Source organism: Sceloporus occidentalis, unplaced genomic scaffold, assembly GCF_023333645.1.
Source record: "Sceloporus occidentalis isolate IW3139 unplaced genomic scaffold, rSceOcc1.0.p SCAF_4, whole genome shotgun sequence".
NCBI classification, from domain to species: Eukaryota; Metazoa; Chordata; class Lepidosauria; order Squamata; family Phrynosomatidae; genus Sceloporus; species Sceloporus occidentalis.
This window is the reverse complement of record NW_028316984.1, coordinates 89,659,157-89,679,958: the sequence shown is the minus strand read 5'-3', so window position 1 is coordinate 89,679,958 and position 20,802 is coordinate 89,659,157. Positions and strand designations below refer to the sequence as shown.

At 39.1% G+C, this 20,802-nt stretch overlaps 1 protein-coding gene and 1 pseudogene across 2 annotated transcripts; one reads left to right on the top strand and one right to left on the bottom strand.

Moving 5' to 3' along the window:
- Nucleotides 1-4,902: 4,902 nt before the first annotated feature.
- On the top strand, nucleotides 4,903-20,558 carry GAL (galanin and GMAP prepropeptide). 2 transcript variants are annotated; one of them, XM_089523428.1, is made up of 7 exons: nucleotides 4,903-4,925; nucleotides 6,540-6,620; nucleotides 8,312-8,366; nucleotides 11,483-11,548; nucleotides 12,141-12,221; nucleotides 16,010-16,087; nucleotides 20,404-20,558. In XM_089523428.1, the coding sequence occupies exons 2-7, from the start codon at nucleotides 6,540-6,542 to the stop codon at nucleotides 20,463-20,465; spliced, it is 423 nt and encodes a 140-aa protein (XP_089379554.1). In that variant the 5' UTR covers nucleotides 4,903-4,925; the 3' UTR covers nucleotides 20,466-20,558. The 2 variants fall into 2 exon arrangements, with proteins under 2 accessions (XP_089379554.1, XP_089379553.1); XM_089523427.1 differs by lacking the exon at nucleotides 11,483-11,548.
- On the bottom strand, nucleotides 14,325-15,079 carry LOC149314310 (uncharacterized; annotated as a pseudogene).
- Nucleotides 20,559-20,802: the final 244 nt, after the last annotated feature.

The following is a 20,802-nucleotide window of genomic DNA, read 5'->3' as shown; positions in this document are numbered from 1 at the left end:
TCAACCTCACTGCTCAGGCCTTGCAGGCCCATGCCTGGGTCCTCCCTGATCAAATCTAACCATCATCATCATCATCATCATCATCATCATCATCATCATCATCATCAAAAAAATAATAATTTTTATTTAAAAAGTAATCAATCCAACTGAAATGTTTCTCCAGTCATAATGATCCTTTGGTTATAACTGTGGTGATCTGCTCTAACCCTCCATCTTCAGTGGCACCAGCTGAAACCAGTGGTAAGATTTTGCTTCCAAATCTAAGGACTTTATCACACGTGGGGAATTTCTCTTAATTTCAAATGAAAAGAAAGCAGGGCCAGAACGCATTTACGTGAATTCGCTACTTCAGCGAGTTTATGTGAATGCGAATTGCATTCGAACTGGCTTCCCACTGCTCAAAAATAGCATGCCATTGCCCGAATTTACGTGTGGTAGTCTATCACGCAATAACGTGAAACCTCATAATTGCACTTGGACTGACTTCCCATTGCCTGAATTTGCGTGTGGTAGTCTATCATGCAATAATGTTAAACCCCATGATTGCGTTCAGATTGCCATTGGATTATACTTCCAATTTCTCTTGTCTGATCACTTTTTTGAGGTTCCAGAGTGAGAAAGATAGAGGATTCTTATGAAAAAAATCTATCTGATCAAATTAATCTCTAGCCAAGATGCATTAACTGGGTCCTTTTCAATGAGACAGTTAAGATCTAGTTTCACTCACATTTTTATTTTCTATCTACTAAGACACTTGTCTGTTTCACCAAAAGATGGATATCTGGATGGATATCCAGTCATGACTGGACTTTTAATTTTTCAGAAGCTAAAACTGAACTTCTGTTTGTTTGTTTCTTTATCCCAGCAGCCTTGAGAAGAGTCCTCAGTGCAACCATCTCAGCAGCTCAGACAGCCTTCTTTGAATAACTGCAGCATCTTCCTCTGTTAGAATGGAATGCAGACTCAATAATTTGAACATCCACTCACAGAATGCTTGTCAAAACTATCTAAAATGGAGCTGTGGCTGGCAGACAAATCTTTACTTTTTTGGGGAGAACAAGCCAAATAAATCTCACCTATGTCTAAAGGAGAAACAAGGTGGACCTTCTAATCTGACACATTTCCAAAGCAATCTCATGTAATTAATAGCTCCTCTACTGTGCCTTATTGTAGGACTTTATCATACTAGCCTGCTGTCCTGCTACAAACACACTAGTTTAACAATGGAAGTATACTGGTTTGGCATCATTTCTCATCACATTCACACAGCAGCCCTGTGCAGGAGGGCACAACAAACAGTCCCAGCTGCCAATAGCCTCAAAAATGTGTGCACAGCAGCAGGTTTTGGGAAGCTGTTGGTGGCACAATTGCGGTAAGGAGGGGGGGGGGCAGAATTATACCCACTCACACCATGTGACTGCCTGAGAAGTGGAACTGCAGCAGAAGGGACCTATTGTGCAAAGACAGTAAATGAATAGCAGCGAGACTGAGAGCCTATTGACAGGTTTTGGCCAACAACAAAAAGATGCACTAAAGGATGGAATGCAAAGTGGCAGCAGGATGGACATGATGTTGTGTGCTAAATACCAGGCAAATACACTTTTGTCCTGTTAAAATGTCACTTTTTAGATTCATGTGATAAACTGGTAGTCACCTAATGCAACAGTTCGGCATAGTGGCATATGTTCCATGAACATACTGCATATCCTCGATTATAAGTCGACCTAATGTATAACTCAAGGTCAGGTTTTGAGCCCAATTTTATGGTTTTTGATATGACTCATGGATAAGTCAAGGGTAAAACTCAGGGGCATGCAACAAAAGGATGTAAAGCATGAAGCAAAGGAAACCGATGCCAAAGAATTTAGAATTTTGGCAGGCATTCTGTTCATGCTCACCCTAAAGGCCTAATGGATGAGAGAGTGAGTGGGTGGGTGTCAGTGCTTCTTTTAGGTGCTCCCAGGACAGACTAAGCTTTTGCCTTTTATCACACTATTCAGAGAATGGAATGGTTCCTTTAAAAAAAAAAAAGAGTTAAAGTACAGTACTTACATATGCATATATTTATATACAGGTACTTATGTAATTATATACACTGACCTGTAGATAAGTCAATCCAGTTTTTTTGGGTCAGTTTTTTTGACTAAAATTTCTAGACTAATACATGAGCATATTCAGTAATTCTGGCCTGGCTACATATCACTCATCCAAACCGAGAAGGCACCTTGTAATAGAAATGTATCACACAGAGTTGCTTTAACATCATGGCAATATATTCCTCCACAGAAGCAAAGAGAATGAAGAAGTATGAAAAGATACAAAGAGCAAAATGAAGAAAAACTCTCTTCTGAGTTTCTTCAGCATCTTAGTACAAATGGAACTGAGAGAAGGAAACTTGCAGGGGAGCAGTCAGAACAGATTTATCTGAGAGACAAGGAGTCATCTGGGATAGATCACCTTTCCCCAACAAAATCCAGCATTCATACAAGATGTAATTTGAATAGAAAACCTGGAAACTATTTTTCATGGGGAACAACCATAAAAAGGCAATCTATTGGGAAGTCAATCCAATCTGGGGAAATTATTAATTTGGATGCTAACACTACAAGTGCAAGTATCAGACTGTGCATTCTTCTGTCTGCACAACTAGACAGGTTATTATTGTGTGTGATAAAAAAAGGACTAATCATATTCTTGGCAAGCAGAATTGAGAGAATATTATGCAGCACCTTGTGAAAGAGTAGATGATCTAATTGATTTTATCCTGACAACGTAACTTGAAATAAAAATAGGAGGAATCCATAAAATGATGCCTAGAAATGCTATGTTGAGTACCTAATAGGAGAAGAGACTTTAATCTTCTACTCACCTGACAAAGATGAAATTTTTGTACCAAAGATTTGACAAGGAATCATCCAGTTTCAAATAATGGGTTAAAAACACATTATTTCAGTACTTTTGACAGGGATAAAGAAAATGAACACAGCTAATAGTGGCAAAAAGTAAAATAAAATCCTATTTGCTCCATTGTTCTCTTTTCATTTTAAAACAAAAACAAAAATGTAAAAAGGAGTGACAGAAAACAGAAACTCACAGGAAAATAAATAGCTTTAGTTATGAAATTAAAAAACAGTATTTGTTAAACCAATATGGAGTTTTACGCTCCTATTTATATGGTGTTTGGTGAACTACCTTGCTGGATTGTTTAGATTTTATACCTGTTGCCATTTCTCCTATATGATTCTTTAGGGGGAAAAAAACCATACATTAAAACTTTAGCCCAAATATGAATTATGAAATTCTGTTTTTCTGCAGAGTTGCCATGGTTTATTATGTACTGGCACAGAGGCAAAGATGCCCTATCCTAAATACTGCACATTTAGGAACAAGCACATTATTTAAAAAGACACCCAATATTCCTAGTTTCCCCTCCTCCAAAGAAGAAAATTCATTCTGGACTGAATGCATGCATACAATAATAAGGCTGCTCTGTACCCAGTACAAGAAACAAATCCAGGGGCCGAAACAGATGGGTCAAATGCACCGTGCTGGAGCCGATTTTAAGGTTAGGGACCACGCAGCAACTGCACGTGCAGCACAATAATGGTGGCGTCTTGTGTACATGGGCGCTGCCATTATGATGTAACGGACGCATAGCATCCATACGTTGCACCGCGCCAGTTATGTCACGAGTGCGCAATTGGTTTTTCCGGGTTCTTTTTACTCCAGAGTGATGGCACATGGTTTGGGCACTGCACCGTCCCTCCAGAGTAAAAACAGGCGCCTGCAGACCACCACAGCGGTCTGTACTAAGCACAAGTTATCATCTGCCTTAATAATAAAACTGGATGCCATGAATAATAATTAAAAAGTTTTAATTACTTCCCAGCTTTGAAATTTGAAGGTATTTCAAAGGAAGCCTGTACTGCTGAAGGTGAAGAGAGACAAATGAGATTTTGAGAGGCTGAGAAAAATCCTCCCTGTGCCTGGGTGCAATAACAAATAACAAATGTGATGACTGACAAGCCTGCGACTCTTAGGAAGGTCTCTAATAAAACTGATGATGATGAAGAAGAAGAAGAAGAAAAGGAGGAGGAAGAGGAAAAAGAAGAAGAGGAAAAAGTTAGGAAGAGGAAGAAGAAAAGGAGGAGGAGGAGGAAGAAGAAGAGAAAGATGAACAAGTTAAGAGGAAGAAGAAGAACAGGAGGAAGAGGAGGAGGAGGAGGAAGAAGAAGAGCGTACATAAGTAAAATATTTTACTTGTAAATAAATAAATAGATATCAATGGGGGTGGGAATTCCCCCTTCTCCCTCAACAAACAACAATGAACTTCTGAAGTTGCTGAGGGAAGAAGAAAACGAGGAAGAAGAAGGCGGGAGACCTCTCTCTCTCTCTCTCTCTCTCTCTCTCTAGGGTAATGAGAGGTAATTGGCCAGCCTGTTCTCCATCTCCAGCCTAATTCAATTGCTGTAATTTTATCTTATTGATATATTGTGAGCGTGTGTGTGTGTGTGTGTGTGTGCGCGCCCTTCCTAATGCCCTCCCACTCCCTGGGCGAGGAGGGGAAATGGCCAAAGGCTGGCTGGCTGGGGGCATGGAGGGAGGGAGGGAGGGAGGGAGGCAGGCGGCTCTTGCTTCTTCTCCCTGAGGGAGGGATGCCCCTCTAGCTCCATAAATAGCGGAGGGGAGGCAGGCGGCGAGGTACCACTTTCACACCCCTCTTCTCCTTCTTCCTGGCCAGACTCCATCTCTTCCTCAGCATCCCTGCCTCTGCTGGAGGAGGGAGCCATGCAGTGACTGGAGAGACCTGACAGAGAGGACAAGGAGGACTCTGCTCCCCAGCCCTTGGGCCAAACTTTGGAGAAGAAACTCTGCGCCCAGCCTTCACCCTCCTCTTCCTCCTTCTCCTCCTCCTCCTTGGCAAGGTATTTCCTTTTTCCTCTTTTCCCTCTTTACTTACACGGGTTGCATCCGCACTGCAGAAAATAACCCGCTCCAACACCGCTTTAACTGCCCTGGCTCAGTGCTAGGGAACTGTCTGCAGCGAGATCTTGCAGCACCTTTGAGATTAACTGAATAAAAAGAAGTCTTTGACAGCATGAGCTTTCTTAGGCTTCAGCCTGCTTCCTCAATGGAAGCCAGGCATAGACATATATACATGTATGTATATCAGATATATATACAGAAATATATGTGTCTTTGGCTGGCTTCCACTCCACTAAATGCATCTGAGGAAGTAGACTGAAGTCTAGGAAAGTTCATGCTGCCAACTTCTTTCTTTCAGTGAGTCTCAAAGGTGCCACAGGATCTCTCTAAGTACTGATTCTACAGACTAACATGGCTATGTCTTTGATGTACTCTACTTCTTCAGGTGCTTTGGGGAATTCTGGTAGTAGTTTGTCACACAGTGCAAAAACAGAGGTTTAAACTGGAAAAAACCTGCAAATGGTCTCACGAAACTACAGTTTCCAGAATTCCCTAGCATTGAGTCATGATAGTTAAAGCAGTCTCAAACTGGATTACCTCTGCAATGCAGATATACCCATATCTATCTATCTATCTATCTATCTATCTATCTATCTATAGTCTCCTCTTCTTTTTCCTCTTCCTCCACTTTTCCCACCTTTGGCCACAACTTTTTGGAAAGCGGACAACTTTCCAGCAGGCAGTGTTCGCACTGCAGAACTAATGCCTGTTTGATATCGCTTTAACTGCCCTGGCTCTGTGCTGTGGAAGCCGGGGATTTGTAGTTTTTCCATAGCACCCCACCGCTTTCTGACTTAGAAATAATCCCATTTGATAGCACTGATTCAAGGTGAGCCAGGAGTCCTCCTTTTCCAGGACACACCTGGTCAACCTGCCACTGATCAGTATGCCAAGGGTTTTAGTAGCCCATTTGGGAATAGCTGAAAGAAGTTGGCAGCAGAAGCTTTTACAGTCTAACAGAGAATCCGCACTGCTGAAATAATCCAGGTTGACACTGCTTTAACTGCCATAGTTCAATGCTATGGCATTCTGGGAATTGCAGTTTGTTGTGGCACCAGACCTCACTGACAGAGAAGGCTCAATGTCTCACAAAACCAGACTTCCATAGCATTGAGCCATGGCAGTAAAAGTGGTTTCAAACTTCATTCATTCATTCATTCATTCATTTCATTTATTATCGCAAATAGCCAGCATATAATGATGTCAAACTGGATTATTTCTGCAATGTGGATGCAGCCAGGGAAGGCTAATGTCTCACAAAACTACAGTTCCCAGGATTCCATAGCACTGAGCCACGGCAGTTAAGGTGGTATCAGACTGGATTATTTCTGCAATGTGGATGCAGCTCAAGACTTGTTTGGAATGCCATCAAACCCCTGGTGCTTGTTGAATTTTATATTATGCTCTCATGCCTATCAGCATCACCCATGAGGTAAAAAGAAAGTCCTGAGAGAGGCTGGTCTCTGCTCTGAGTGTTTTCCTCCCCCTAAAATTAGATAACCCAGGTAGGTGAGGCAGCATTGGGATTAAATGGGTTTTGGTCTTTTTTTCAGATGCAGAGGTGTAGTAGCCTCCTGTTTGTCTCCTTAATCTTCTGCTTTGCCCTATCGGAGACATTCGGGCTGGTCTTATCTGTAAGTATATAAATTATTTTCAAGCTATTCAAGGTCTCACTTTCCCCCTCTCCCTTTGGACACAAATGACCAACCTATAGCAAAATGTGTTTTTGACAAAGAGGGGTGTCTGGTTGTTGGAATGCATCTTGCAGTTTTCAAGAAGAAAATTCCACATTTGCAAATATATTACTGTATTTTACTCAGCTGGGGTGCCAAACAAATAGTTTGCTGTAGAAGAGCAAGGGGAACATCCAAGGAAACGGTGACGGTGCAAATCTTTTGACAGTTTGACACCAAGCGAAAATTAAAATGCTTGCTATTAATGAATTCAAGAAGACAGACACAAATAGGGACTATAAGGGAAACGAACAAAGACATTTAAGAATCAGTTAAAGGTTTTCCATCTGGAACAACATAATTTCATAGTGTCGTTTATACAGTTTTGTTGTGTATATAGAAATATTGTCTTTGTATGGCTTTATATGTGTCTTTTTTAATTGCAAGTATGTGTTGTTGAATAATTTTTTAAAATTAAAATGCATGCTATTGAGATGTTAATTAAATAGAGCTTGGGAGCGTTGTTTCTGAGGCTGTAACTGGTCATGTTGCCTCGAGGATCCTGGGAGCTGTGATCCTAAAAATTTACTTTTCCAAGCTTGGCTATTTAATGTTGAGACTGGTCTTGATTCTTAAACATGTTTAGTCTCTGGAAATATTTAGATTTCATTTCTACTGAAATCAAAGAAACCACTTCTGAGTAGCTTGAAACAACAAAGAATAATGCAACTAAAAAAAATGTTACTTCTAATTTATTCAGCCATATAATGTACAAATTGTCATGAAAATTCAGCTTTACAGTTCATTTTATACTGTTAACATTGCAAACTATATGATTAGTCAATGTTGTTGTTGCATGCCTTCAAGTCATTTAAGATTTACGGTGACCCTAAGGCAAACCTATCATGGGATTCTTGGCAAGATTTGTTTTGGGGGGGGGGGGGTTGCAATGACCTTTCTGTGAGGATGAGAGAGTGTGACTTGCTCAAGGATCACCCAGTGGGTTTTGATAACTGAGTGGGGATTCAAACCCAGTTCTCCAGAGTCAGTCAAGTGCCCAAACCATTATACATGCTGGCTCTCAGCTAGTAGATATAATACACTTATCTTCTTCAAGTTTGTTGTTATGTGCCTTCAAGTCATTTCTGACTTATCAAGATTCCAAGGTGAACCTATCACAGGCTTTCCTTGGCAATGTTCTTCAGAGGCAGTTTGTCATTGCCATCCCCTGAGGCTGAGAGAATGTGACTTGCCCAGTGTCACCCAGTGGGTTTCGTGGCTGAGTGGGGATTTGAATTCTGTTCTGTCATAGTGCAATGCTCAAACCACTACACAGTGCTGACCTTTTCAAGTAAAGAGGGCAATATTTGGAAAAGTTTTTTTTTTGGTCTGTTACTTTCAACACCCTCCAAACAACATGAAAAAAGTCCATAGCAATTGCAGAATTTTGGGACTTGTAGTCCAAAAAGTAACTTTCCTAAACAATTAAATAGCTTGGATTAGAAGTAGAGAAGGATTGGAAATGACATATATAACCTGAATCTTATAAATGTGTAGTGTGAAAATATTTTATTTCCCAAACTGCTGTTTATGCCTTTTAAAATTATCCGGCATATACAATAATAATCTTTCATACTTTTCCCTTTTGTAAGGCTAAAGAGAAAAGAGGATGGACCATGAATAGTGCTGGTTATCTGCTTGGTCCACGTAAGTTCACTTCTTTTGTATTATTGAATCTGAAATAACAGAGAATTAGTAGCCTGAGGTTTGCAAAGTTCTTAGATACAGGCTGGAGTGCTCTAGAAATGCCTAATGATACATATAATATCTCATACTAACTCTTATTCTCATCTGTGGAGGATGGAAAGTACTAAATCACTGTTACTGATCTCTCATATTTATTTTAACCTACTTACAGTGGAGAACTCTGAAAGAACAATTATTCTATTACCACACTTGAATTCTGAGAGTAAACCAATTTCATCTGTAACCTCATCTTTCAATTCTAAAGCCACGCCATGCGCAGATACATTAAACATGTTTATCAACTTTCCTGGAATCATTCATTATATTTCATATACAAGAAAAAAAGGGGGCTTTTTTTCTGCTTCAATGCTAATCTGTTTCTGTCTTCATGTGCTTTGCTTCTCCTACTGATAGTAGATCATGTGTTTTAGAATGTACTTATTTAGGATGTTAAAGGTGCTATCAAGAGATTACTTTTGAGGACACTGACTTTTTCATAGAATGAATTAGAAGGTCCTCAAATGTAACAGTGCTATGTTGCACATTATGAAGTTAGTGAAGAAAACACATGAATATTTAAAGAAGGAGACGCCCATAAGACAATTGCGACTATAGTTCAAATTCTCCTAACTGTAACACTGCAGTTCAGTAAAATTCAATACTGAGTCCCACTGAAACTATTGGTATAGGACTTTTGCTAGATTGTGCTCTTGGTTATTGTTCTATATTGGCATATCGTACCTAACTATGGGGAAAAAATTTGCTGTCTTTGACCAAGACATTTAAAATTTTGATAAAGAAAAAAATAAAGTGACCTGTAAAAGAGGCAAAAAGTACATTTGAAAAGCCTACTCTTAGGTTAACACAAGATTTTATGAAAGTATTTTTCTCTGATGTTGATATCATTGATTCAATAGCATCTAGAAAACATTTCCAAAGGTTATTGCATTCCTGTCTTCCACCAAGTGTTATTCAATTTTGTGACATGCTAGTTTGGTGTAATTTTTAGCAGTCCTTTCAGGTATGAACTGCTGGAGTTCAACTGTCTCTGGTTTAGAAGTGTAGCCTGTGATACACTATAACTCTGCCTGTCTCCATTACCTAGTGAGCCCTTCTGCAATTTCCAGTTGTAAATACAATGATCTTCCTGTTATGAGGCTCCTTTGGTTGAAATTCCAGCAACTTTTGCAAAGAGTTGCTCAAATTCATGGTATTCCTCCCAGAACTCCCTGCTTTTAAATTATAGCTCAACTTCCAACAGAGGTGACAGAAGAAAGCCATTTTACTTACAAATATTTAAGGTATGCACTCTGTACAGTTTCATTTAAGTTTAGCGTAGCACAGAACTGTTTTTATACCAGGATGGGGTATAGACATGAACTTGACAAACCTTTCTTCCTTTCCCCTCTACAAGCAGTTGCCTCCAAATTCAATAATCAAATGAGAAGGGATGAGTAGGGGAAAGCTCTTTCATCTTCCCATCAACCTCATCGAAGAGCAAGACCAGAAATAACATAGTCAGTTTTGCAGAGAAATGGCCTGGCAACTTTTTCAGGCAAATCCTCCTAGCAGTTCTGGCTTCTGTGAACTCTGCTTAAGGAGACCATGGAGATTATCATACATAGATGGGATAAGGATGGAATTGCTCCACCATCCTTATCACATCCATGACAGCGATCACTCAAAAAGCTTTCAGATTGTACTGATCCTGTCATTGAATCGGCATTGCATTAATGTGAACTCGCATTAATGCAAAATGCCAGGCAATACTACTTCAGTGACGGGACAATGGCAGGATCTGCTTGACATCATCTGAAAGTCTTTCACACAGTCGCAGTCAATTGCACTTTCTGGATGGAATAATGTCTGGATAAGCGTGACGCCATCTGAAAGTCCTTCCCACGATCTCAGGGGAAGGACAGGATAGGGACAGGAGAAGATGGGACCATGATGTCTGGGACATTCCCCATGTGATAATCTCCTGTGACTTCTTCTTTCTGTGGAACAATAGAAGCAATTCCAGAAGGAGTGGCTCTTTGCAGAGAAAAAGATGACAGATTGATGTTCCCAGAGCAGCAGTTTGTTAAAAGTGGAGTCCTGGATGAGATACCCTCAGTTTCCTACACAGAAAACAAGGTTTCTGTGCAAAGATACCATGTGTTTTTCTCTGCACAATAATTCCTCTGCAACATTTTGGGACATTCAGATACTAAGAGAATACTACACTATAGGCAGCAAACTACCATAATTATGTCCCCTTTCATGTGAGGATGAAATAGTCAAGAATTTATATTAGTACCACACACTACTTTTTTGTTGTCATCTGAAAGCAGAGCTCAGGAAAAGCTATTTTTTGAACTTCTTAGCTAGCACTGAGGAATTCTTTCTGGGGTACTTATGAGAAATCTTCAATTGTGGTTGGAAACGCTGGTGATGGAGGAAACTAACCCTCTGTCCTAAGTGGTTGTCCTGTCAATGAATCTAGATGCATTTGGCGCTTCCTGCATATACAGTATAATATTTCATGAATGACCCAATATATTGCAATGAATTGGAATTAATTGAAAGGACAGTCTTTAGTGGTTTTTAAAAATTATTACTGCCTCAAACACTGTAGTTCAGGTTACCAATAAGTAAACATCATAATAGACTTCTCCACATATACATCCTTTAGTACACTGCAACTGTTCAATTTTACAACTAAATTGTACTGTATTTAGATAAAAATATTTTCAGAGAGTTAAATCTCTCATATTTCCTTTGTTGCTTCTTATACATATTAAAGATGTGTTCAGAACTTCTGTTCAGTATTTTAGTTATGGCAGTCATACATTGTAGAAATAATGTTAAAGTCCCAATGGGTAGAGCCCTTGCTTACAAAGATCAAAGCAAATATATTTTTAAAAAACATCCAAATAAATTTGTTTTGAATGTTTTATATTTCCGTATGTGTTACTTCAAATGGACCATCACTGAAGAGACTGTCTGGACAACAAAATCTCCAAATCATGCTAAGGAGTTCTACTTATCGAATTCCATTTTCTCTAAGGGTGGATAATAGCCATCGTCTGTTTCAGGTCGTATTGAACAGCTCCTCAAGGAAATGCCCAGTGCAAGGGGGAGAGAAGAGCCACCTGGGGAATGTAAGATGGCTTTTGGAGGTTATTCATGTAAACTAAGTGCAGTTTACTGTCAAAGCAAACTATCTGACAACTTGCTCCTTAAATTTAAAGGAACAACAGCACTACACCATTTTCTGAATTGGACACAATAGGCCCAGAACTGCACTTTTGTGCATCCAAGTAAAACAAACTCACCCTTTAAACCCAAGGCTTTTTAGGAATGGACAAACAAGGTGTTGCACAGGGGATGCTTTTATTTAATTAAGGGCAAATAACTCAGTTCCCCCATTTGGCTGAGCCAGCTTGTAAGTGGTCAGGATCCCTTAAAACAACTGTACCAGTACAGCATCATACAATGTAAATTTGTGCTGTTGCTGTTGCTGTTGCAGGTGTACACCAGTCAGACACATTGGTTTACAGGTGGTGTGAAAGTTCAAGTGAAATGGTATTTTTCTGGTGTTGTTGGTGCGTTCACTGTGCATCATTTCATCACAAGTGTCCATTATGTTCTTGTTAAAACAGAAATCTTTTTTTGCTTAGTGTCATGACATCTCACAGTATTCTAAGGTATATAAGAGTAAGAAATCTCCCCACTCTCTCCTTTTATTAACAGATGCAATAGACAGAGTTTTTAATGACAAGAATGGTTTAGCTGGTAAACGTGACATACAGCCCGAAGAAAATATAAAAACAGGTAAGAAAAAATCTCCTTTTAATACCTTTACAGTGTTCCTCACCTCAGCCCATGAGAAGAGGTAAGTAAGAATTAAATACTATCATCATCATTGAGCTGAAGGAAGCAGCTTACTCAGGCATCCACTGCTAAAGCAGTCATGAGAGCTCCTCTGGACGTTGTTCCTAAATTCTTTCTTTCTTTCTTTCTTTCTTTCTTTCTTTCTTTCTTTCTTTTGGGGAACAGAGGTGTTTTTGCCACATGCTCTGCCTTGCCCCACCAAAAATTGATTGTTAACTCAAATGTGGCAGAGAAAGACAGTGTTCCATCACCAGTACTGAAGTAAGGCTGAACTGCCAAATTAATAATCTTCTGTACATAAGAGGGATCTTGTTTTGCACCCAAAGAAGCAAAATATCTTGGGCCATTTGGCTATAAAACTGTTACTTTTGTAGGTCACTTGCTGTTTGGACCTGGTTGTTCAGTTTTTATATGTCTATCATATGTCATAGATCCAGTGTCAAACTGATGTGGCTTCTGGAGATTTTCAAATAGGCCACCTTAATTTAGATGAGTGGAATTAGAGGAATCCCCACTTAGCCATAAAAATGCATTGGGTGACCTTGGGCAAGTCACATTCTCTCAGCCTCAGAGAAGGGCATTGGCAACCCCCCTCTGAAAAAATATTGCCAAGAAAACCCCATGATGGGCTCACCTTGGGGTTGCCGTAAGCCAGAAATGACTTGAAGGCACATAACAACACTTTTAATGCTATTTCTCTTTTTTTTTCCTTTCCCAGCCTTGTTTATAGTGCTTAGTTCTCATAACTTTTGGTATGTTCTGGTCACTAAGAATGTAATGAATATTTATGATAGCTAGAAGGCAATTATGCCTAGACGTTTAACACAGGGTTTTTGTTGTTGTTGTTGTTGTTGAAATACAAATCTTACCAAAAGAACCTCATGATTTTTAAGCCATGGTTTTAAAATGCAATTTTTATTCTTTAGTTACAAATAATTCTTGTTTCCAAGAATTATTTTCCCCTTGTAGAAAACCTAAAATTAAGGAGATCTAATTTTGCAGACAATGTGTTTCATTTGGTGTTGCAAAATGTATAAGCATGGGCTACATCTAGTGCTGTGAAAATAGACAACAGTGCAACAGGACCTCTTCTCTACCCCCGTCACCACTCAGATCTGCTCCAGCTGTTCCCCAATCTCCTGGAGCATTTGTGGAGGACAGCACTAGAACAGCCAACCAGCATTTGTTTTGCTAACTTTGGCATGGGACAGACCACGTGGCGTCCATCTGGAGGAAAAAGAACCCGGAAAAAAGTTTCTTTTTTTGCTGCTGGGCGGATGTAACGAGTGCATCAATGTCACAATGGTGGTGCCCATATGGATGGGATGCCGCCATTATAGTACCGCCGCGCCATGCTAGGGTTAGGGACTGTACAGTTGCCACGCAGTCCCTAACCCTAAAATCCATGCCAGCACAGCACAAAAGGGCTGTCTGTACCGCGCCTTTGTGTCTTTTGGTGGATGGATACCAATGGGTCAGATCAGCTACAGTAGAATCCCATTCTTTCCCAGCTCAATCTTTCTTGCATTATTTCCTGAAGACCAGCTGTTGCAGCCTGATATCAAAAGTCGGTATTTTTCCAGTCCTCCTTAATCATCCTCCCAATGCCAAAGCTACTTTAAAAACCCAACCTTCCAAATAGAAAGAGGACAGGAGGGGCTGAGCAGGCATAAAAAGACTTTAGCAAAGAAAAGAAAAGAAAAGAACTGCTTTGTCATAGGCTTTGTCATAGGCATGCCTTTACTAAGATGGAGAACCACAAGGTATTTCTTATTTCAGAGGAAGACATTAGCAAAACCACCTTGGAATATTCCTTGTTTAAAAAACGCCTGTGAAATTCATGGGGTTGCAATAAGTTGAAAGGCAACATGAAGACTCTGTGTATAATTATTATATACTAGTTGTACCCAGCCACGCATTGCTGTGGCTCAGTCTGTTTAAATGGAAAAGAAAGAAAAGAGAAAGCACACATTTCTGAAATATTTAATTTCACAATGCTTGTGGGTTTACAATATTTTTTGTTGTTCCATTGTCTGTATAGATTTAGATATTGTCTGGTTTGCTGACTCTAGAACATGCAACATATAATTGTCCATGTGAGAAGCAATCCATGACTAGATCTAAACCGCAAAATTCTAAAGATTGTCCCTGAGCTTTGTTGATGGTGATTGCAAACACCAATCTAACTGGGAATTGCAGTCTCTTAAATTGAAAGGGCATATCCGTTGGAATCATAGGAATGAGAGGAATGAGGACATCTTTCCCTTTGAAAGGTCCTGTCAAGATTGTTGCTTCAATGACATCACTTATTAATTTTTTTATTGCAAGTCGTATGCTGTTGGAAAGCTTTGTCTGGTTGATATTGCACAGCATGATAATTGGAACGGCGGTTTTCAATTGCAGTACATGTGGTGGCATCCCTGGCAGATCGAGTGAATTAAAAAATTCTGTTGGATAAATAACCGCTTCATCTGCTTCCACAACAGTATCAACGGACTTGTATGTGACTGCCTGACTTTGAATGTTAGACTAAATAATATTGTTAAGTTCGTAGACATCTTTGTTCTTGGCTGCAAGAATAGCTCGTTCACTCAGCAAATCGTGACTCTTATAATTGGTTTGAATATTGGGAAATACTTTTTTAACCAATTCTTGTTTTGACGTCACTAAATTGCAGAAGTTATGAGGCAACGAAATTCGTCCTGAGGTCACATCAACTGGCATCTTTCCGTTCCAATTTCCAGCAATTGATGTGAGAATATTTCAGCTGATCGATCATTTTGCAGGTGGTCATGCATATTTGTAGTTAATTGGCACTGTTTTTTTTTAAAAAATAAACACATTTTTTACCTGTCACAGGTGTGACATCTATATAATAGCAGATATATAAAACATAGTAGGTATATAAAAACATAGCTGGTATATAAAAACATGCATGTATTCAAATGGAACATTATGTCAAAATTTCAAAGCAAATGGTGAAGAACTTTCGGAGATGTAAGATTTTGAACAAATGAATATTTACATTTTTATTTATATAGATGAGTAATATATGCATATATTGAATTATTTTTAATCCAATAAAAATTAGTGGCTTCTCCTCTCCCTGTTGTCCTTGTGCCAGCTGAGGGAGAACTTATTGCTCAGATGGGCTTTTGGCATGTGACAGGATGGTTGCTGAGAAATGGCTTTTAATGAAGTTGTTTGGTTTCTCTCCATCTTTGGTGTGGTTTTAAATGGATTTAAAATTCTTTAATTCAGTGGTTGATTTAACAAGATAATCTGTTTAACTGTGTTTTAATACTTTTTTAAAATTGTATTTTTAGCTGTGCCTGTTTTTTTAAAAAAAATCATGTGTGCTGTCTTGAGTCCAGTTTTTACGGAAGGGTGGAATATAAAATAAATAGACAAATCAATTTATCTGATACATTTACAAACATTTTATGACAGATCCTCAGTTCTACTAAGATGTCTTAAGCAGTTTGTTAGAGCAGTAGGCCAACTTCTTTTTGTAAGAAATGACACCACTGCTGCTGAAAGGTATCAAAACACTGTTGCTGAAAGGTTTTATTGCTGTAGACTTATCTTTAACACATCTAGTCTTCTGATTTTTTTCTTCCCTCTCCACTTAAATCTTGACATATGCTTTTACTCTATGATCTTCTCCCTACCCTCCTATTTTCCTGTGTTAACCAAAAATTCAGTAATACTGTATGAATATTTTGCAGGTTCTTTTGGAAGACCACTGATCGATGCCAATATTATGCATACAATAATTGAATTTTTGACTTACTTACGTCTCAAAGGTAAACAGTAATTTCTTTTTCACTTGAAACAAGTAGTTTTCTTAATAACTTGGACTATCTGACCACTTGTGTCTTGCTTAGATCACTCCCTCCAGCAGGTATCTGGGAGGTATCTGCATGCCAGAGGGTTGCAGAAACATATAACATACTTAGGAAAAAACCAAATGGGGAAAAATCTTCCCAAATAGCCCAGTGAAGACTGAATGAAGATAGAAAAGTGAGGGAAGGGAAGGACATACCCTGAGATGGCATAGCGTTCTGATTGGCATACAGAGCACTCTATGCTACAATATTTAGTTGCAGCTGCCATTTATTCATTTATTTATTCATTCATAGATAGATAGATAGATAGATAGATAGATAGATAGAGTAGATAAATTTGTCTGATAGTTCTGACAGTCAAGACTTACATTGCTGTCCTCTGTGTTGAGAAACAAGTCCCACTGAGTTCATGAAGACATACTTCTAGGTAGATGTGTAGAGGAATGAAATGGGATTGCAAACATTTCTATGTGAGCACAGTTTAAGTTAAGAAAAGTGTATATTCACATGGCCGTGCATTCTTTGTAGGATCATGGTGAGGGACAAAATGAGGGCATTGTTTTCTCAAATAAGAATTCTCCCTTCCCAAATGAAATTTTTCTTCAGTCCTCAAATTACTACACTGCAGGGCATGAAACATTGAAAATCATAGAATCATAGAATCATAGAGTTGGAAGAGACCGCAAGGGCCATCCAGTCCAACCCCCTGCCATGCAGGAAATCCAGATCAAAGCATCCCCGAAAGATGGCCATCCAGCCTCCGTTTGAAGACCTCCAAGGAGGGAGACTCCACTACACTCCGAGGGAGTGTGTTCCACTGTCGAACAGCCCTTACTGTCAGGAAGTTCCTCCTAATGTTGAGGTGGAATCTCTTTTCCTGCAGCTTGCATCCATTGCTCCGGGTCCTAGTCTCTGGAGCAGCAGAAAACAAGCTTGCTCCCTCCTCAATATGACATCCCTTCAAATATTTAAACAGTGCTATCATATCACCTCTTAACCTTCTTTTCTCCAGGCTAAACATACCCAGCTCCCTAAGGCGTTCCTCATAGGGCATGGTTTCCAGACCCTTCACCATTTTAGTCACCCTCCTTTGGACACGCTCCAGTTTCTCAATGTCCTTTTTGAATTGTGGCGCCCAGAACTGGACACAATATTTCAGGTGGGGCCTGACCAGAGCAGAATATAGTGGCACTATTACTTCCCTTGATCTACACACTATACTTCTATTGATGCAGCCTAAAATTGCATTGGCCTTGTTAGTTGCCGCATCGCACTGTTGACTCATGTTCAACTTGTGGTCTACTTGGACTCCTAGATCCCTTTCACATGTTGTCTCCTTAACCCATTCTATATCTGTGCATTTCATTTTTTCGCCCTAAGTGCAGTACCTTACATTTCTCCCTGTTGAAGTTCATTTTGTTAGCTGTGGCCCAGCTTTCTAGTCTATTCAGGTCATTTTGAATGTTGATCCTGTCCCCTGGAGTATTAGCTGTTCCTCCTAATTTGGTGTCATCTGCAAATTTGATAAGTGTTCCCCCAATTTTTTCCTCCAAGTCATTGATAAAGATGTTGAACAGTACTGGGCCCAGGACAGAGCCCTGTGGGACCCCACTGGCCACTTCTCTCCAAGATGAAAAGGAGCCATTGCTGAGCACCCTTTGGGTTCATCCGGTCAACCGATTACAAATCCACGTAACAGTTGCCTTGTCTAGCCCACATTTTACAAGCTTGTTTGCAAGAATGTCATGGGGAACTTTGTCAAAGGCCTTACTGAAATCAAGATATATTATATCCACAGTGTTTCCTTCATCTAACAAGCTGGTAACTTTATCAAAGAATGAGATAAGATTTGTCTGGCATGACTTCTTTCTCTGAAACCCATGTTGACTTTTTGTGATTATGGCATCGCCTTCTAGATGTTCACAGACTCTCTGTTTAATGATCTGCTCTAGAATCTTTCCTAGTATTGATGTCAGACTAACTGGACGATAATTGTTTGGATCCTCTTTCTTCCCCTTTTTGAAGACAGGGACAACGTTTGCCCTCCTCCAGTCTGCTGGGACTTCTCCTGTTCTCCAGGAGTTTTCAAAGAGTATTGCCAATGGCTCCGATATTACATTTGCCAGTTCTTTAAATACCCTTGGATGTAGTTCATCTGGTCCTAGAGACTTAAATTCATTTAGGTTAAACAAGTATTCCCAGCTAGAACTCTTATATTTGTTATGTTCACATTCCTTTATGCCCCTTTTCTTTGTATGTCTAAACAGATTCCAAATTCTTCTCAAACATCTTAAAACAGTGTATTACAGTACTTCAGCAATTTCTAAATACTCAACTGAAGTTTTAAGTTGCAGCAACTAAGTTACAGCAACTAGGGAACTAGAGAAAAAATCATTGCAGGGCAGAATCCTCATCAGGGAGCAATTTCCTTATCCCTCTTCCCATATTTACACTCCAGTCATGGCTGGTATATTTTTGAATTGCCCTCATGGGTGTGATATATCGCATCCACCAATGGTGGCTCATGGACTCAGCTAAAATGAAAGGGAAGCATTCCCTCCATAGATGCCCATTCCACCCACCAGAGCCATAGTTGTATGGCCATCAGGAGACTGGCATAGATCTCTCCCTGCCTCATCTGGTATCCATGCACAGCAGAATGGAGGCCATTAATTCCAGTGAAACACCTATGCACACAGTTATATCTCCACGTTAGGCTGCATGCACAATGTATTGATGCTTAGAGTACAAATATTAACGAACTCCTATCCATGCTAATGGCCAAAGAATACTGCAAAGATGTGTGTGCACCCAGAAGAAGCTAGCAAGAAGAAATGAAAAGAGCCCTTGTGTGTGAGAGAAGTTGGTCTACTTAGGATATTGGTTGAGGTCTTCTTGGTTGTTCTACCCTGTGCCTGAAGTTGTGCTCCCAAAAACTCTGGGTGGTTTGAAGACTGGGGATTTTAATCTTTTGACCCTTCACATGCAATCACTACCAGACGTATGGTGAGCTAGGATGTGGGACAGGGTCAAATTGGCACTCTGATTCTGGAACCCTAACTTTCCCAAAAATGGCCTGGTTGTCTCCCTCAATTATTACTTTTTCGTGGACAGTAATAACCTTGTTATTCCACCAAGGTTTTGATTTTACTTCTTCCTTACATGCTGTTTATTCTCTGGCTCTCTGCTTTCAGTTTTTGCACTGCATGATTTTAATGTTGTAAGCAGTCTTGAAGGTCCAAAGGCAGGATACAAACAATGAATAGTTATTTATAACTAATAAATATGACACTTGAAGCTTTGATCATGACCCTGGTAAATATCCCTTCAGGATCTTAAAATATTACTTGATGCTTTTGTGTCAATAATTGAGGGGAAAACTATAGTTAGTTTAAAAAATACACACTCTTTTCCAAGAATGAATAATAGCCTCCTAATTATATGAGGGAAATTGCAGGTGAGAGAAATTGGTTTTTCTGAATTCCAAAATTTCTTCAGGTTTTTAGGCAATGTGATTTTTCTTTCTGAAATGTGTGATGCATATAATATGCGTATAAAATTATTAGTACAATGAGAGACTAATAACAGCAAGATGAAAGGCAGGCCAGTAATTGCAAGCCTGGTACCAATGCTGTGAAGCATTCTTTGAGTCAAAGCCAGGCCAATCTGCAAAATATGTTTTCTCAATAAGGCATTAGCATCATATAAACTGATATACAATTAGGCTGTTCGTGGTGGGGTTATTCTGAAGTAGCATACAGGAAGAAAAACATATTCAGTCTTTGTCCTATCATTTAGATAGAGCTTGGAGAAGTTAGGTTATTGTGGTACAAGTCCCAGTACCACAGAGCCAGTGAACTAGCAGCCATGTTGGCTATGGGATGTTGGGAGTTGTTGGTTAAAAATGAACTTTCTAGGTTTTGTATAATATAAGCCTTGAGCAATGTCTACACTCATGCATATTTGCAAGAAACAGGCTGGGAAAGTTAGCCACAAAATATGACCATATATGTTTTTTCTTGATTTTCTAGGGAAGATATGACAGAGTATGTTTTTCTTAGTAAATAACTTAATATCAAAATTATTATTATTATTATTATTATTATTATTATTATCATCATCATCACTGCTGTTGTTGATATTGTTATTACTATTATATTAATTATTTTGAAACAAATGGTTTGTTCTTGCATTTATTGCTGAGCTTCTGTGTTTCCACTATATGTCTGTGTTTGTATACACATACATTTATTTTTTAAACTTTGTTTTTGCAGAAGCTGGGGCTCTTGATAACATACCTACAACAGTTTCTTCAGAAGAGACAGATCAATCTTGAAAGTGAATGTATATACCCTGTGTTATAAATTAAGATATCTAATCAAAGCTTTGAACAAGACAAAATGATATTTATTGTTTACATTTATCTTATACACTGCTACTTGTGGTCACATTCCTTTTGTCTGTTTCCCCCTAGTAATGTAATATTGTAAGATTTTTTTTGCTTGATAAAACAAATTTAGATAAATGACAAAATAAATAAAAAATAGCAGCTGCATCTTGTTTCACTTTTACTGGAACAATTGAAAGCTTATGTACAAAGCTATAACAAGGGTGCTACTACTCTCTTACAAAAGGGGTGATAGGGAAATTAATCTCCTTTGACCCAGAAGACA

What these genes read in the sequence shown, in the direction of transcription:
- GAL (XM_089523428.1), top strand. Translation starts at nt 6,540, where the DNA reads ATGCAGAGGTGTAGTAGCCTCCTGTTTGTCTCCTTAATCTTCTGCTTT. An exon ending in AGAAGAGCCACCTGGGGAAT is followed by an intron (nt 11,549 to 12,140) that starts GTAAGATGGCTT and finishes TTTTATTAACAG; the next exon opens with ATGCAATAGACAGAGTTTTT. An exon ending in CGAAGAAAATATAAAAACAG is followed by an intron (nt 12,222 to 16,009) that starts GTAAGAAAAAAT and finishes AATATTTTGCAG; the next exon opens with GTTCTTTTGGAAGACCACTG.